Source organism: Monodelphis domestica, chromosome 2 (genome assembly GCF_027887165.1).
Source record: "Monodelphis domestica isolate mMonDom1 chromosome 2, mMonDom1.pri, whole genome shotgun sequence".
Taxonomy (NCBI): Eukaryota; Metazoa; Chordata; class Mammalia; order Didelphimorphia; family Didelphidae; genus Monodelphis; species Monodelphis domestica.
The window spans coordinates 129,226,476-129,243,661 of record NC_077228.1 but is presented as its reverse complement, the minus strand read 5'-3'; the positions used below and the strand labels follow the sequence as shown (position 1 = coordinate 129,243,661).

Below are 17,186 nucleotides of genomic sequence, written 5' to 3'. Positions count from 1 at the left end.
TGATTGATTTTAGAATTGATACAATCTCTACCCTACTCAGTCCTAACAGGATTTAGGAAGGGCTGCAGCATAGATCAAAATTTAATTATTTGAGAATATGACCTCCAACAGACATGTGCAAAGGGGCAGACCTCTGGGCGGTCCTGGGTTAAGCTAGAGCCACCATTGGCACAGGGAAGACATGGACAGTGATTGGTAGATGTGAGAACTGAGGGGAGGGAACTTAGATGGTTTCCTTAAAGATAGCGGGGTCTGAGGACTGGGGGAGTTCGAGGAGGTTTTGCTCTGAGGAGGTTGCTCTGAGAGGAGGGCTTGCTCTGAAGGAGGCTAGAGGTGGAGGCCCCTGAGACTGTTTCTCCATTTTGGTCACGTGAGTGATAGGGACTGATCTCTTTTCTTTGCCTCAGCTATCTAAGGGCTTGGGCCTTTTGGCCCAGCCTAAACAGAGGGGGTATTTAAGCCCTATTCCCTTCTCTTTCCTCTCTCTCTCTCTCTCTCTCTCTCTCTCTCTCTCTCTCTCTCTCTCTCTCTCTCTCTCTCTCTCTCTCTCTCTAATACCTTTCTTCCTCCTGTTTGTAATTAAACTCCATAAAAGGTTGACTGCTGACTTGAGTTTTCATTTAGGAATTACATAGCTGAATTCCTTGGCGACCTTAAATTAATATATATCAGTCTTTTAAAGTGATTTCCTTCCCACAGGACTAGGCAATGGGAGTTAAGTGACTTGCCCAGGGTCACACAGCTAGGGTGTGTCTGAGGTAAGATTTGAACCCAGGACCTCCCAACTCAGGGGTGGTTTTCAATCCACTGAGCCACCTAGCTGCCCCTTTAAAGCAAGTATTCTTTACACTTATATCATACAGCCATCTGACAGACTAGTTCTAAAAATGATTTTTTTTTTAAATCATAAGTGGAGGAGATGCTAAGTTTCAGTTAGAGATTAATGAAAATAAAGATGTAATTTCCCCTCTCACTTCATAGAACTCATGAAACTTATTCATGGACCACTAAAGGGATTGAGGACCCCAGGTTAAGAACTTGTTTAAAAAAATAGGTGGGAACAAATTCCTTTTCCTAAGAACTTCTCCTTTCATATAAGACATAGAAACATTAGCCTTCAACTTTATTTCATGCAACCCACAGGACAAATGTTCAGTTTAGCTGTAAAAAAAAAAAATTTGTATTCAATTGCAACATCCCAAAAAGTCCCAAGATGGCAATGTTAACCCATGTGGCTCTGTCCCTGATTTTGCTTTTCTTTCTGCTTTAATTATAATATTCAACTATTAAACTTTTTAATATTTAAGTTTCCTCCTATTAATTTGAAGAGAATATGTAGGACATTTTAGACTGGTCTCAAAAAAATTTTAATGTCTTTTTTCTAACCTATATGAATATTAAGTGACTTTTTTTTCTTAAAAAAAAAAAACTCAAATCAATACTGTATATTGATTTTAAGGCAGAAGAATGGTAAGGGCTAGGCAATGGGGGTTAAGTGACTTGCCCAGGGTCAGGCAGCTAGGAAGTGTCTGAGGCCAGATTTAAACCCAAGACCTCCCATCTCTGGACCTGGCTCTCAATCTACTGAGCCACCCAGCTGCCCTGCTGATTTTTTTTTTACAATACAGGGCAATTGCCCTCAATGAGGGGGAAAAATTTTTCATTTCCCTACTTTAACTTCACACATCTGTGAAAGGATGAAATGAGTAGGGACCCATATTATAATGACTATTTAATATAACTATAGAGTCCATTTTCTCTAAATCCTAATTTGAGACTAACCTTTTAATCAAATTCACGTGGGATTCATGCTAAGTCAAAGACGCTCAAGTCCCTAAAACCAAAAGGAAATCAAAACAATAACAGGGAATTGGCCAACAGTAACAGGGTCTTTTTTCTACTTTAAAATAGTACCGAAAACACATAGTGCTTTAAACTAACCTGTAAACTAATTTGTATGTTCAAAATGAAATAATACATATTTGGTTAGAAACAGTGAGTCCCATTACAATGCAGTATTTCAATTTGAAATTTTTAGAATTTGACTACTAAAATGATCTGGGAAGAAATATACACAGTAACAGCAAGATTGTAATGATGATGAATTGCAAAAGACTTGGGAATTCTAATCAAGATAGACAATGATCCAAGATAATTCCAAAGGACCATGATAAAAAATGCCATCAACCTCCAGAAAAAGAACTGATGAGCTGCTGAGTATAGACTAAAATATTTTTTCACTTTTTTTTTTGTATATTGGCTAATTTGGAAACGTATTTTGCATAATTTCACATGTATAACTGACATACTGCTTGTCTTCTCAATAAGTAGGTGAGGTGTCAGAAAAGAATTGAGTAATCACAATTTTTTAATATGAGTACTAAAAATAATAAAAAATGTAACAAGTGAAATGTTTCATGATAATGTTTATATATGCTTCATGAATTCAAAATTATCTAATTACAATGAAAATTAATTTTTTCCTAAGTATAAAATTCCAAGAATGAGTAATAATTGTTCAATAGAGGAAGTACTTCAGTTTTAACCTATATTTCTTTTAACAAAAAACAGCTTTTTGTTGTTATTCCTGATATCATTTCATGTAGCTGTGTATGTGTATAAAGCAGTACAATGAAAGTCAAAAGTTCTTGAGACTAACCAACTAACTGTGCAACCCTGCCCATATCACATAATCTTGGCCATTCATAGAATAAATGACCTTGAAGATCATATCAAACTTTAAGCTTCAACAATTTTATGATTCCATAAATACAAGTCAGTACAAATGAAATATGTTTCTTTAATGATAATCTGTGTACATATGCCTGAATGTAGGGTCAATCCTATATTTATAAAGAGAGTGATTTAAGTATGGTACCTGGGCTGAAGCAAACATATTTTCTATCTTTATAAACCACTGCATACTAGGGCGAATAATCACAGGTTTCTTTGTCCTCCAGTCATAGGGATAACTATGTGTAACTTGCTCCTCCTTCAGCAAATTCTTGGTAGATTCAAGCATCTTTATCACTAATAAAAAAAATGAAATTTCTAAGTTAGATATGATAACATATGATACATTGCACTCTAAAACCTCTTAAGCAATATCCCCTTCAACTATTCTGCAGCTAGTAGTTACTACCACCCAAGGCATCTACTATGCTGATATAAAAACCAGAGCCTGTGAAACCCCTGATAGAAAAGAAGTTACCCTTTCAGGAAAAAAAAGGAGTGAAAAGTCTGGGCAAGTAAGAGGTTCAACAATTAATATTTCACATTGTGCATGGAAATGGTTACCTCTTTAGTTGAAACCAAGGTAAACTATAATTGCGCATTGGCTACCGGGTGTGTGTGTGTGTGTGTGTGTGTGTGTGTGTGTGTGAACATTAATCATGTAACCATGGAAAAATATTCTAAATTAATTAATTAAATAAAAATTTCAATTAAAAAAAAGGAAGAAAGCAAAGATGAAGGTCAAGTGGCTACAGAGAATCATACAACCCACAGGGCTAGTCTACTATATCAATGTAGAAAGTCTTTCAGAATCCTAAAAGCCACCAAGTTTATTTGTGTCTTAGTTTAAGGAAAGTGGTTTCTTTACCAAATCTACTCTTCCATGAATCTATCAAGTCACACAATCTGGTGCATGAAACATTGCAACTAAGGAGACTCAGTTAAAAACATATAGAAGTACGTCACTTGACAAAATAAATTAAAATAAACCATTTAACAATTTTTCTTTCTTCAGGAAAGAGTCATCTCAAGTTACAAAACTGAAGATCAGAAGAGACAGAGATGCTACTTATACTTGCTGCCCCTAAAACGTACTTAGATGACTTGAGCTGAGAAAATACTGACCAATATCAACTCCTTCTTCAAGTACATTCTTGTTCTGAAGTTCACGTCCTGCAGCTTCTGTGAAAATCCCATTTTCATCCACCAAACAATCCTAAGAGTTTCATTTTAGTCAATTAAAACAAAATGTTAAATATCAACACAAAGACTACATAATTACTTCTCATAACTAATTCTCATTCTAGAATGAAAACTTTTGATATACTTTTAGCCCCAATTACATAAATTCAAGTTCTTATTTTTAGAAACAAATCTGTAGCACCAAGGTGTGTGTGTGTGTATACATACACACACACACACACACACACATATATATATATATGCCTTTTCAGTTCAAACAAAATGTCAGGACCAAGTTTCATCTATGAAATGAGGGATAAGAAATAATTTTTAAAGTCCTTTGAGATGACAGCCTGAAATTCTGATTTAGATTCCACCAATACAAAATTCATAGTAATTTAGACAAGTACTAGACTAAGATTTACTTTAAAATTTGTTTTCTAAATACTACAAACAAAATTACAAAAGGAATACTTATATTACTTAAACTTATTGTTTACACATTACATTTAAATGACTTAGGATCATCTCCATTCCAAAAAAATACTAAATGGAAGTACCCTTTAGATAGTAAGATAGCTGAGAAAAGATCTCTGCTTAAGAATATTTTGTTAATATCCTTAAAGTAATAAAACTATGTGCCTTTTCAAGTGAATATTTGAAATGATGCTTTTAATTAACTGAAACTGAGTTAAAGGTAGATGATATACTTAAAAGAGCACTTACTCTAAGACCAGATGATCTAGGTTCAAACTTTACCTCCGACATTTACTTCCTACATACTCTGGAACAAATCACTTAACCCCCTAGATCTGTTTCTTTTCTGTCAAAGAAGGGGGTTACAGTAAACGTCTAGTGAGATTTTTCCCAGTTGTATATCTATGACTTACAGTCTTTCTCAATTAGCCCTGAAAAGCAAGGTTTTACCATATAATTTCAAGTTCAATATTAATTTTTATAATTTCACAAAATGATAAGAGTTGAACTGGGAAAGAATTAAGTTATCTATCTACTTCAACTCTTATATCTTGAAGATTCAGAAAATGAGATCCCAAGAAGGGAAAGTACAAGTGATAAATGAAAGATCAGGACTGTCTGAAAAAGGAATAAATTACAATATAAAGTGGTCAGAATGAACCATGTTAATTTGATGAAAGCATGAAAATAGTTATTCTTCCTCACTCCTCCCTCTTCAAAAAAAAAAAGAAAAAGAGAAAGAAATGCTACCGTGGGCAGCTTGTGCATGGAAGCCACACTGTAATCTTCCATCCCATGAGCTGGAGCTGTATGAACCAATCCTGTGCCTTTGGACATAGTCACATGATTAGCAGGTAAGAGTGGAGAGACTTTGTCAGCAATTGTAGGATGCGCACAAGAAGCACTTTCCAAATCAGCTCCTGAAAGGAGAGAAGATAACCATTAGGAATTTTTAGACTCAGTCCTTCTTTTGAAGCTTTTCTCCTATGAGATCCTAAACTCCCTGAGAACAGGGTTTGTGTCATACTTCAATCTTCAATGCCTGGCAGAGTACATGGAAGGCACTTAATACCTGTCTGTGCTTTGAATATGGTACAAGATTAGGGCAACAGAATACTGATTAGAATTATAGGAATAGCATATTGCTGATAACCTTTCTGCTATATGAATTCTACATCCATTAAGAAATAATACATTGAATTGTTTCAATATGAATCCTGGCCCATACTCACACCTCTACTCCTGGAAATTAACTCAAAAGATCAAGTCCATAACCCAACAACATGAGCTTTCCTTTTTAATTCTAACTCCTAAATTTACCTAAATCTTTTGTTATTTGTATCTGCTGCCTATACCATTTTTAGGATAATAAATTCTATAAGCCTACTCTGATGCTGAAAAAATTAATTTATGAAATTTATCTTAAAACCATGCCTTTAAAAATCAGGGGGAATAGTAGAGGTGAGGAAGGAGAAAGAATAAAGCATACTTTTAATTACCGAGTTCCATACGACTTGGCAAGATATGCCTTAAACTTAAAATCATTTTCCAAACTATTCATTTCTTTTCACCCATCTTGATATCCCTTATTGATTTTAGCAGTCTTTTTGAATGCTTTTCAGCTTCGCTGTGCCTTTATTGAAGCATAGTTGACCCAAAGGTGTCAAACACTCTGCATTCCAGTCATATGAAGCCCTCAATTCTTCCATGTGCAGCTCAAATTAAACAAAAACAGTTCTTAATGGATTTAAATCTGTTGGTGTGTTCATAATAATTATATATGTATATATAGATACATGCACACACATGCATACATATGTGTGTGTGTGTATACCTGTGTTTTCCTAAGTCATTATGCAGCCCATGGGGATCTTTATGTGCAGTTTAGTGGGCCCATTTGGGGTTGGGCATCACTGCAGCAGAAGGAAATACAGAAACATTACAGGCTGTAATTGCACATAATTTTAAGCACATAATTTCTTGGGGGAAAAGAAGTGCTTTCATTTAAGATAATCAACAATCATTTACTAAGTTTTACTATGTCCCAGGCACTGTGTTATTTTTGTCTCTATGTCTAGTTAACAACAGTAGTGCCATCAATGGAGCATTTAATTTTAATAAATACCTGCTTAGTGAATGAATGAATGAATAATCCTCTTTTCTTGGTAAAGGGCAGCCTTCCTGATGCTATTTAGCACCTTAATGCCTTTTAGGCCTGCAAAGTCCTGGGAAAAGTAACCACCACAAGAATGACTTAATCCTTTTGCCTTCCCTTTCTCCCTTCCATTGAGGACATCCTAGATGGGAGCACAAAGTACAAGAGGACATTCAATCCTTCCTTTCTCCCCCCAACAGGATCATCAACTATCTCTACTGGAGGCAGCCATTTCTCTTTTCTTCCCCTTTGCTAGAGATGCTTCATAGAGTTTGAATGAGATGCTAGTTATTAATTCTGTACATTCTGATGATACAAGACCTTACCACCTGTTCTTCCACTAGTTTCTAAGAACCTCCATATCTCACCATCTGCCCTTCTGAGCACTGACATCCTAATTACTGAAATAACCTAAGGACCTCTGGGCCTTACTATTTACTCCTTTGTTTAACACTTCGGACTTCCAGGCCATTCCATCTGCTTGGCAGATAAACTGTCTCATATTTTATCTCTTCCAAGTAGAGTGTGCGCCCTTTGAAGGCAGGGTCTGCCTAGGTTTTTTTTTTTTCTATTTGAATCTCGGACCCTTAGCTTGTTACATGGTAAGCACTTAAATGTTCATTCATTCATTCATTCATTTCCATTGGATTGATGGTTTTAATAAATAGACTATTAATGACTGCTAGTCTATTTTTCTAATAAATGACTGATACTTCATAACCATTCATGTCAAAACAACATTTTAAATTATTTTTCCCTATAAAAATTATCTTTAATATGCATACACTGAATTCCATTTGACAAATACTCTCAATATGTTAGGTTAGCATTTCACAACCTTATGGATACACTTTTCCTGACAACATATAATGGATATATGACCCACAATTCACATTTGTTCATTCAAGTAAGTGCTTATTCATATTTACTCTTTTCTTTCTTATCCCTAAACCAATTCCTGATGTATATCAAACTACATCAGTGTTGGTGAAGGTTTTCAAGTTCACGTGCTCAACTGCAATTTCAAGTTGCCCACATTATCCCAGAGAGTGGAAGGAAGAAGTGCTCGATTTGGGAGGGTTGAGCATGCAAAAAATGTCCTCAGGTGCTAGGAAGAGGGGGAAGAGAGCAGCTCCCTGAGTGCCAGCTCTGCATGCATGCCATGCCTTCGCCAATACTGAACCACATCTCACAATCCTGTGACAAACCACTTTTAAAAATTAACTGTGGATTCGAATCAAGAACACATGTGACACCCAGTGGAATCACACATCGGCTATGGGGGGTGGAAAAGAAAATGATCTTTGTCTTTAATGAATAATGCTTGGAAATGATCAAATAAAATATTATTTTAAAAAAAATTCATTGTTAGGGGGCAGCTAGGTAACTCAGTGGATTGAGAGCGCCAGGCCTAGAGACAGGAGGTCCTGGATTCAAATCTGACCTCAGACACTTCCTAGCTGTGTGATCCTGGGCAAGTCACTTAACCTCCATTGCCTAGCCCTTATTGCTCTTCTATCTGCCTTGGAACCAGTACAAAGTACTGATTCTAAGGTGGGAGGTAAGGGTTTAAAAAATAAAATTCATTAATAAAGACAAAAGCTTCTGAACATCATCAACAAATTAAGTCTATTGTTTTCCCTTGTTCTGATACCTATTTATTCCCTCAAATAATCAACTCAGGTAAGATTTCTTTAAGAGGAACCATATTGATTTTCTTCACACAAATTATGCTTGCTGAAGACAATTATTCACACCATTCCTACCAGTTTTCAAGCCAAGGAAGGGAGATACATTCTTCTAAACTTTCAAAGATTTCCCTGAAGTAATCTGATGGATCAGATTCATGCAAGCAACCCAACAATTGTCTTTTTGCACAATGATCATTTAAAAATAATGATATTTACATCAATATAACTACAATTTTATTAATTACTTCTTCCCTCTTGGGTTAATGGTATCAAGCTTATGAATAATTTATAGCTAGTTTATTGATAAGGACAGCATAACTTCTAAAAATGAATTTATATAAATATCTTTGGAAAAGAGAAGCAAAGAATTCATGGAGTTCTCTCACTTCATCAAAATTAATTATTTTAAAATGATTAATCATGAGACCTCAATGAATTTCCAATTGACTTTGTTTTTCATATATTTAAGGAACACCTAATATTATTTGTCCTACCTTCCATATACTTAAAGAATTTCCAATTATTTGCTGTGCCCAAATTCTTTTGCAAATAATTAATTTCAAGGAATTTGACACCTCATTTAGTAACCCAGTTACTTTTTCTTGTACAAAATTTTCATCATCCTTTTTATTGAAGATGTCACATTTCCTAGTTGAGTCCCTTTCATTTTTCTTGTATTCATATAAGGTTTTTATTTGAGAGATTTGTTTTTTTTAAACCCATGACACACTTTTTTTCTAGCCTTCAAAAAAAAGTTATTATCTAGCAGTCTTTAAATGTTATCCAGTATTATTTATATTTTATTTACCATATAAGGTCACCAACTCTTTAGGTCTTCCAAGCTGAATCATCCAAATTACAGCTATTTATAATTTGATTGTGTCATTTTGGTTGAGAGCTACTTTTGGTATGCTTTCTAGAACTCATCCATTTTCTCCGCAATCAAAATTTTGACTTTCAAAAATGTAATTTCTCTTCAAAAGCATTAAATACGTTTTCAGCAGTTTCTGTGTACTTTTTTGTATGTGTATATGTATATGTATGTGGATTTTAAAGAAATTCCATTAGTTATGTAAACATGCATGCAACTTTCACTTATTTTATAAATATTACTATATTTTACATACATTTAACAAATAGATGTTCTTTTTAAAATCACTTTAAATATTACTTGTTAGAAGCCAAGCTCCTATAAAAGAAAGACAATGTCCATCATTTTTGAAAAGTGAAAAGCAAAAGCTCTACGTTCAAATCAATATGTAACTCTGATAAAGATAATGTTCCAATTAGCAATCTTTACCTAAAAATGTTGAAATAACCTCAAATTGTGTTCCCAAAGCAGTAGCTGTAGATTGTACTTTATCAGCACCCACTATATAGAATTCTCCAGAGTTGGCACATTTGATGATGGAATACCTGGAGGAAAATGTTAGAGTCTTATTAGGAATAATAAAATAAGAAATCACTGATAGCCTCTAGAGAAAATAGTATACCCTCCAATTGTTCCCTAATATACATAATATATCCATTGTTGCCTAGCCTGCCACAGCAGAGAGCACCAGTTTCAGAGCCTGAATAATCAGGGCGCAAGCCTAGATCTGACACTGACTATGGGACCACAGGTGAGTTACTTAACCATTCAGAGCTCCAGGCCAGAGCCTTGGGTCAAATTCCAAGAAATGCAAGAGCCACCATTCAATGCATAAGAATTCCTTTGGGTCACTTATTGATTTAACTTTAAAATGTAAGATTGTTCATGTTTTCTTGTTTTTACTGTAATCTATCTGGGCTGCACTGGGGAGGGTTGTGGGCCAGGTATGACCTGGGGGCTATGTGACACACCTCTGTTCTAGGCAACTCCATAAGACTGAGAGTTACATGGAAGTGTTGACTTGGGCTGCGAGAAGCTTCCTCACAGAAGAGTTTCCTATAACCAATGAAATCAAAGGTCCAGGTCCTTTCCCTATTCCTTCCTAATAACAATTGATAAAGAGAAAGCTTACAATATTATAAGAAATTAAATAAACCTATTATCATAGGTTTGCATCATAACCTAGAAGGTAGTATCCAATAGATTTTAAGATTTTATACATTAAATGTGTTACCATCAAATATGGATAAAATAGAATCATAACACATACTTAGCTTCTGGCATATAGCAAACAGCCTGGTTGGCAGGAATAGTCCAAGGCTGTGTGGTCCAGATTATTGCACTGACAGGTGATAAACCATCTGTAGGAGAAACAGAAATGTGTTGTGAGTGGCCCAATAAACAGTATATTATATCACTACTATATATCAGGCACCTTACATAGCACTTGGAGGGTTAGACTCTGTCCCCCAAAAGCTTGCAATCTAAAGGTATAAAAAAAAATTCTACATATATGTGTATATATACTCACACAGACAATCCAGAAAGTACAAGCATATGAATCAAGTACAAAATGTTTAAGAGTTCAGTTGCAGATGACATTATTTTTTTAACCCATATCTTCTACTAGGTTTGTATACCAAAGAGATAAAAAAAAGGGGGGGGGATGGATCTTTTTTTCAAAAATATTTATAGCTGTGCTTTTTCTGGTGGCAAAATAACTGGAAACTGAGATGTCCCTCAAGTGGGGAATGCCTGAACAAACTGTGGTATATGATGGTGGTGGAATACTACTGTGCTGTAAGGAATGATGAACAGGAGGAAGAAGACAACATGAATCATGTAACCATGGAAAAAGAGAAAAAAATTAATTAAAAAAAGAAAAAATATATCTTCTGTCTTAGAATTGATAATAATTATTGGTTCCAAAGCAAAGGAGAAGGTCTAGGCAACTGGGGTTAAGTGGCTTGCCCTGCTCGAAAGTGTTTGAGGCCAAATTTGAATCCAGGAACTTTTGTCTCCAAGCTTGGCTCTATCCACTAAACCATCTAGCTGCCCCTGAGAAGACAGCATTTAAACAAAGTCTTAAAAGTGAATAAGATTTCAATTGATAAGGTTCTTGGGGGGAAATCATATCTAGGCATAGGGAAAAACATGGATTTAAAAAAAAAAAGATGTGAAGGTAAAAAATCACAGGCTGTGGTGAGGGAACAGCAAATATCACGACATATCTTTAACAGAATAACTACAATAAATCTTACCTAACACAGAGGCCAGCAAAGGAGGAGGTTTCACAAGTGGGAACTTGACATATACAGAACGGCTGATATGCTTGGGATTATATTCAAGTTCAGCTTCAGCTAATGCAGTCCTAAAATTTTTCAAAACATTAAGTTAATAAATGAATCCTCTGAACTTACTCAAAAACTTTCTCCTTTTAGTGTTCAATGATTAAACGTACCTTGCTGAAGGAGACCAAAATACAGGTTTATAAGCTCTATAAATCATGTCCTGTAGAAGATAAAATTACATTAAAACAGTTTTTTTGTGACATATACATTAAACTTTTTAAAAATTAATCAAATAAAAATACCTTAGCATACATTTGATAGAATATTTTTAACTGTTGAGCCTCATACTTTCCATCAAATGTGTGGTAACAATTATTCCAGTCCGCCATTATACCCCAACGAATAAATGCAGACTTCTGTTTTTCAATAGCTGCTTCTGCAAATGCTCTGGCTGAAAAAGATAACTAATTCTTTTTAAAAAATTCAATCAAGTTCTTAAAACCTATGTTAAATATGTTATCCAAATGTCAAGGCTTACATGCTTCTAACATACATGTGTGTACAGATCTGATTTGTAAATTGGTATTGTGGCAATGAAATAATAGAGAGGTTGCTAAATAATATCTACCACACATTTCCCTCCTTTGTTATGGTTTCTTGCTAATTTGTACAAACTGTTGGCATTTATTACCTATTTTAATATACATATTGAATAACAAGATAACTGATGTTGGCCCATATCTTTGAAAAGGACTTTTTTTTGTAAGTAAGAAAAATAATTAGGATATATAAACAATAACTGTATAATTATATGTGAGATTTTTTTTTCTTGATTACTCCCACAAAAGCAAGAGATTTCATCCATCCTTTCAGAGGGAAGAAAGGAGAATGTGAAAGAGTTTAATTTAAATTTTCTTAAGCTTGATTGTGATTTACGGAACCTGAAATACAACCAGAATACTGGGCTGTTACAAGTTTTTTAAATCCGCTTTCAAAATCCCACAGTTAAGAGATTCACATCAAAGACAAAGCTCTGATTTAATAGGCCAATACTTCCTGAAAATCATAACACATTTTACAAAATGTAGTTTTTTTATAGAGTGACATAAAATTTTAACTGGAAGATTTCACTGTACTATTTGTTTTCATTCAGACATTTCAGTCGTATTCAACTTTTGTAACCCCACTGTGGGGTTTTCTTGGCAAAAATACTGCAGTGGTTTGTCATTTCCTTCTCTACCTCATTATTACAGATGAGGAACTGAAACAAACGGGTAAGTAGCTTCGCCAGGATCACACAGCTAGTGTCTGAGGCCAGACCTGAATTCCGAAAGATGAGTCTTCCTGATTCCAGCACTGTGTCACCTAGATACCCTGACAGTCCTATAAATTAAGGGGGAGGGGGGGAGGAAGGGAACAGCTCTATTTTTAAAAATAAGGCCCAGAAATGTTTAGAAAATATACCTCCCCCTCTCTCAATGCAAAGGACCAGATTATAGTTTAGACTATTGCATAAGCACAGTTAGTTCTGCTATAACCTTTCTTTTGAAAATGCAAATTGCTCTAACATAATTTTTATATGAGGGAACAATTTAAGCATAACTTCAACTTAGTTTGCTTATGTTCAATTTCACTGGTGAGGAATAGTTAGAATGTGGAAAAGTGTGCCACTACGTAATAAATAATTCAAAAGCTGCACAACTCCCTACAACTACTTCCCCAAACTTCAGGCCTTTCTCAAGGTAAAATCCCATATTTATTGTATATCATCTGGTGCAATAAAGGGTGTAGGCAGTGGAGGGCTACTTTGCAATCACTCACTCTGTTCTTCAACTATGGCTAGTGCCCTGGAGTTGTGAATGAGGCACCTTTCTAAATCAAAGTTGTCAATTATTTAAGGGGAACTAGGGCCCAAGGCCAAAGAGTAGCTCAAAGCCACAGGTACAGCTACTATTAAATTTGGTACTTATATATTTCTTAATCACTTAATTTAGCTAAAACTGTGCTGCTATCTTTATTAGGTTCCTATCTTTTTAAAAAATCCTTTCCTTCTGTCTTAAGAGTTAACATTAATTATTGGCTCTGTGAATTTTAAAACTATTCCACGCTAATCAGACAATTCTTTAGAAGATTTGATTTAGCTATTTCTTGATCAGTAACAATGGAGATACTTGGAATAACAGAATCAGGTCTTGGAAACTCTACATTTCTCCTCCCTTCTTGGTTTAACAAGATTTTGAAGGTCTGCATCAAAACTCAAGATTTAGTTATTTAAGGAATGGCGTTCAACAGTCATGTGCAGAAAAAAGGACAGACCTCTGGGCTGTCCTAAGTCAAGCTAAGTCCTTATTGGTACAGATGAGACACAGAAAAGTGATGTAAAAACGTCCATATAAAGCACAGCACTTCCTGTCCCTTCCTCTTTTCCTGGAGAGGCAACTCTGGCTGGCAGGGTGCTAGGCATACCAAAATCTTGGTAGTGGTGGCAGTTATTGTCTGGGTTTTGGTGGTGAGTTTTGTCCTTGATCTGATTCAGGTTCAGGCATCTCAGCTGAGCCCCTTTTGGAGTTCAGGTTGATTCCTTCCTCCTTCACACTCCAAACCCTTACTTTCTAGATCTTCTAATCTTCCCGCCCGGTACCAGCCAGGCGGAGGAGAGAGGAATCCTTCACCCTTTCCTTCTCCCTTCTTCTTAATCTTCTCTACTATATCAATTAAATCACCATAAAATTTGGCAGCTGACTTGGGTATTTTATTATTTGGGTTTTTCATTAGGATTTTTATAAATAAAATCCTTGGCGACCTAAATTAATTATACATTCAGTCTCAGCCATAATTTCATCCTTTACAGCTCCAAGGCAGAAGAGCAATAAGGGCTAACCAAATGGGGTTGTGACTTGCCCAGGGTCAAGTGTCTGAGACCAGATTTGAATTTAGGACTTCCCCTCTCCAGGTCTAGCTCCATGGAGCCACCTAGCTGCCCTCCTATCTTTTCAATGTATCACTGACAATTTTTTATTTTATTTTTCCCATTAGCCCTGTGATTTCTGTTGTGTCATTTTGCACAGCATGCAGTGATTTATTAGAAATGCATATGTTAATAAGGAGAAATGATTGTACCATCAGACATGACCAATGTGTTGGATTTGTTTTGCTTAATTTTTTCTTTCATCCTTTTTAAAGCTCTACCACATGGAATAATTTTTGCTAGGTTAAGAGAGTAGAAAGGGATAAAATAATATATTAAGGTAATATGTAAATTAAAAACATTAATAAAAATAGAGTAAATTTTTAAAATTTTGGTAAAAAATAATTGAGTTTGATAAAGTACCTTTGCCATTATTTAAAATCATAAGATAGAAAAAATTTACCTTTCTTTCTAATTTCCATTGGTGAAAGATTCTGAGCTTTTTCTCCAAGTTCTGAAAGTGCTTTTAGTTCAATGGGCAATCCATGGCAATCCCAACCAGGCACAAAATGCACCTTTAAACCTCTCATCATTTGGAATCTATTACTTATGTCTTTCAAGACCTGTAAAAAAATAATCAGTAGTTCCATTTAAATGTAAATGTACCTAATGCTTAAATTTTTAATTATTCTGATTTAGTTCCAAGGTAGAAGAGCAGTAAAAGGCTAGGCAACTGGGATCAAGTGACTTGCCCAGGGTCACACAGCTATGAAGTTTATGCAGCCAAAGTTGAACCTAGGACCTCTGGTCTCTAGGCCTGTCTCTATATCAACTGCTCCTGTTGTAGCCCTTTTAATCCTTCCCAAAAATCTTTCTAAAAAAGTTTCTTTTAACCCTCTTTTAAGTGCAATGTACTCAATGATTTGATGTCTTTCACAATCTGAGTATATGACTACCCAAAGTTCATTTTCTTAAACATAAAATTAGCACTGAAGAGTACTAAAGATGTAGATGGTGAAGAAGGGGAATATACAACCATATGGCCCAGATCCAATGTATTTTATTATTCCTAGGAATAAAAGCTTCTTGAGGTATAAGTCTAATAGTAGAATCTCCAGGTCAAAGGGCATGTATATTTTAATGACTTAATTGACATACTTCTGAATTGTTTCCCAAAATGGTTGTACTGATTCATAGCTCTACCAGCAATACACTAGTAGTGTCTGTCTTCACAAATCCTTTTCAATATTGGCTATTCCCATTTTATATTTGCCAATTTGGTGGGTCTGAGGTAAAACCTTGGGTTTGTTTTGGAATTAATTTCTTATATTACTAGGGATTTGGAGCATGATTTTATGACTGTTAATAGTTTACAATTCTACTTGTGAGAAGCTTGTTTCTATCCTTTGACTAACTTATCTACTGGAAAATTGAGAGTGGGGGTGTTTGTTTTGTAAGTGTATATAAAATAGCTTTTTGGATAGTCATTTGGATTTATATGAAAAATCTGAAAAAGATATTTTTTTCCTATTTGGTTCTTTCCCTTCTTATCCTAGGTATATTAATTTTGAGTTAGCAGTTATAAATTTTATCTTTTGTTAACTGTCCCTATCTCTTGTGAAGAGAATGAGAATTCCTAATCCTTTGATTAATCTAGAATACTGATTAATAATATGGCAATTATACTTTATATGGTGATATAGCAAACTGAAAGTAATGTATTCAGCTGTTTTTCTCTGTAATTACATATTAAACTGAAGTTTCTGTAACTTTGCTTTTTTTCCCCTGAAACTTCATTGTATTGAAGTGTGGCCCCAAACAGCCTGTGTGACAGGCCAAAGGATCAAGCCTCTGACTTGAAGGTTGGTGCCCTTTCCTACCATGCACAGAAGGCCAGTCCTATGGAAGATGAAGACCTACCATAAAAGACATTTCCTCTTTGTCCTTTAAGCCATGAAGGGAATTGTCAGTGGGAATGTCTGTCCTCTGGAGTTCCAGAAAAGAGGAAATATTAAGGTATATAACTGGTAGAAATACCTCATTCTTTTGTCTTAGGTGTGAGGAAGCCTAATGACCCAATTTTGCTGTGAGACACTGTTCTCTCTCAATAAATCTGTTATTGACTTGGAGCTTTGCCTCTTTGTTTTATTTCAGATTAGCTGAAAATATTCACCACACTTGTTTGGTTAAGAATCCATCTGCTGCCTGTGAATGAGTACAATCATTCTGAAAAGCAATTTTGAATTCACAAAAATTGTGAATACACAAAAACGTTATCAAAGAGTGTGTGTATCCTTTGATCCAAATCTACTCCAGCTAAGTCTATACCCAAAAGAGACTTTTTTTAAAGTGAGAAAAGCCCTTTATATACTAAACTGTAGCAGTTTTTGACAACAATGAAAAACTGAAAACCAAGGGAATGTCTATCTATTGAAGAATAGCAGGTATGGTATATGAATGTGGTAAAGTAATAGTTTTTGAGAAGTGAAGAATAGATAAATTTCAAAAAAGACATGGTAAGACTTAAGTGAAATGATGCAGACTGAAAAAAACAGAATCAGAAGAACAATTTATACTATAACATCAATATTGTAAAAATGAACACTTTTGAGGATTTACATAAATTGATGTATCAAATGAGTAGATCAGGAGAACAATTTACACCAATAATAATACTGTAAAAACAACCTTGAAAGCGGTAAGAACTATGATCGCTATGTGACCAGTCATAATTTGAGAGTAGAAATGTCAAACATTCCACTGACTGAGTAGTTTAAGCTCAGCATGCTACCCATTACATTCTCCAAAGTGGCCAGAACCAGATAAAAATGTAACTTCTTTCTGATTTTAATGTGTTAATGTAATTTGAAAATAAATA

At 34.9% G+C, this 17,186-nt stretch overlaps 1 protein-coding gene across 1 annotated transcript in view; it reads right to left on the bottom strand.

Annotated features, from left to right (window-relative positions):
- The window catches only part of IARS2 (isoleucyl-tRNA synthetase 2, mitochondrial), a 54,173-nt gene extending 39,270 nt beyond the window's left edge, over window positions 1-14,903 (bottom strand). Inside the window, exons 1-8 of the mRNA XM_056815959.1 lie at window positions 14,772-14,903; window positions 11,571-11,620; window positions 11,371-11,480; window positions 10,380-10,470; window positions 9,539-9,654; window positions 5,143-5,312; window positions 3,859-3,949; window positions 2,879-3,030 (exon numbers count right to left, since the gene is read on the bottom strand). Coding sequence (XP_056671937.1) covers window positions 2,879-3,030; window positions 3,859-3,949; window positions 5,143-5,312; window positions 9,539-9,654; window positions 10,380-10,470; window positions 11,371-11,480; window positions 11,571-11,617 — 777 coding nt within the window. The 5' untranslated portion in view covers window positions 11,618-11,620; window positions 14,772-14,903. The remainder of the gene's footprint in view (window positions 1-2,878; window positions 3,031-3,858; window positions 3,950-5,142; window positions 5,313-9,538; window positions 9,655-10,379; window positions 10,471-11,370; window positions 11,481-11,570; window positions 11,621-14,771) is intronic.
- Window positions 14,904-17,186: the final 2,283 nt, after the last annotated feature.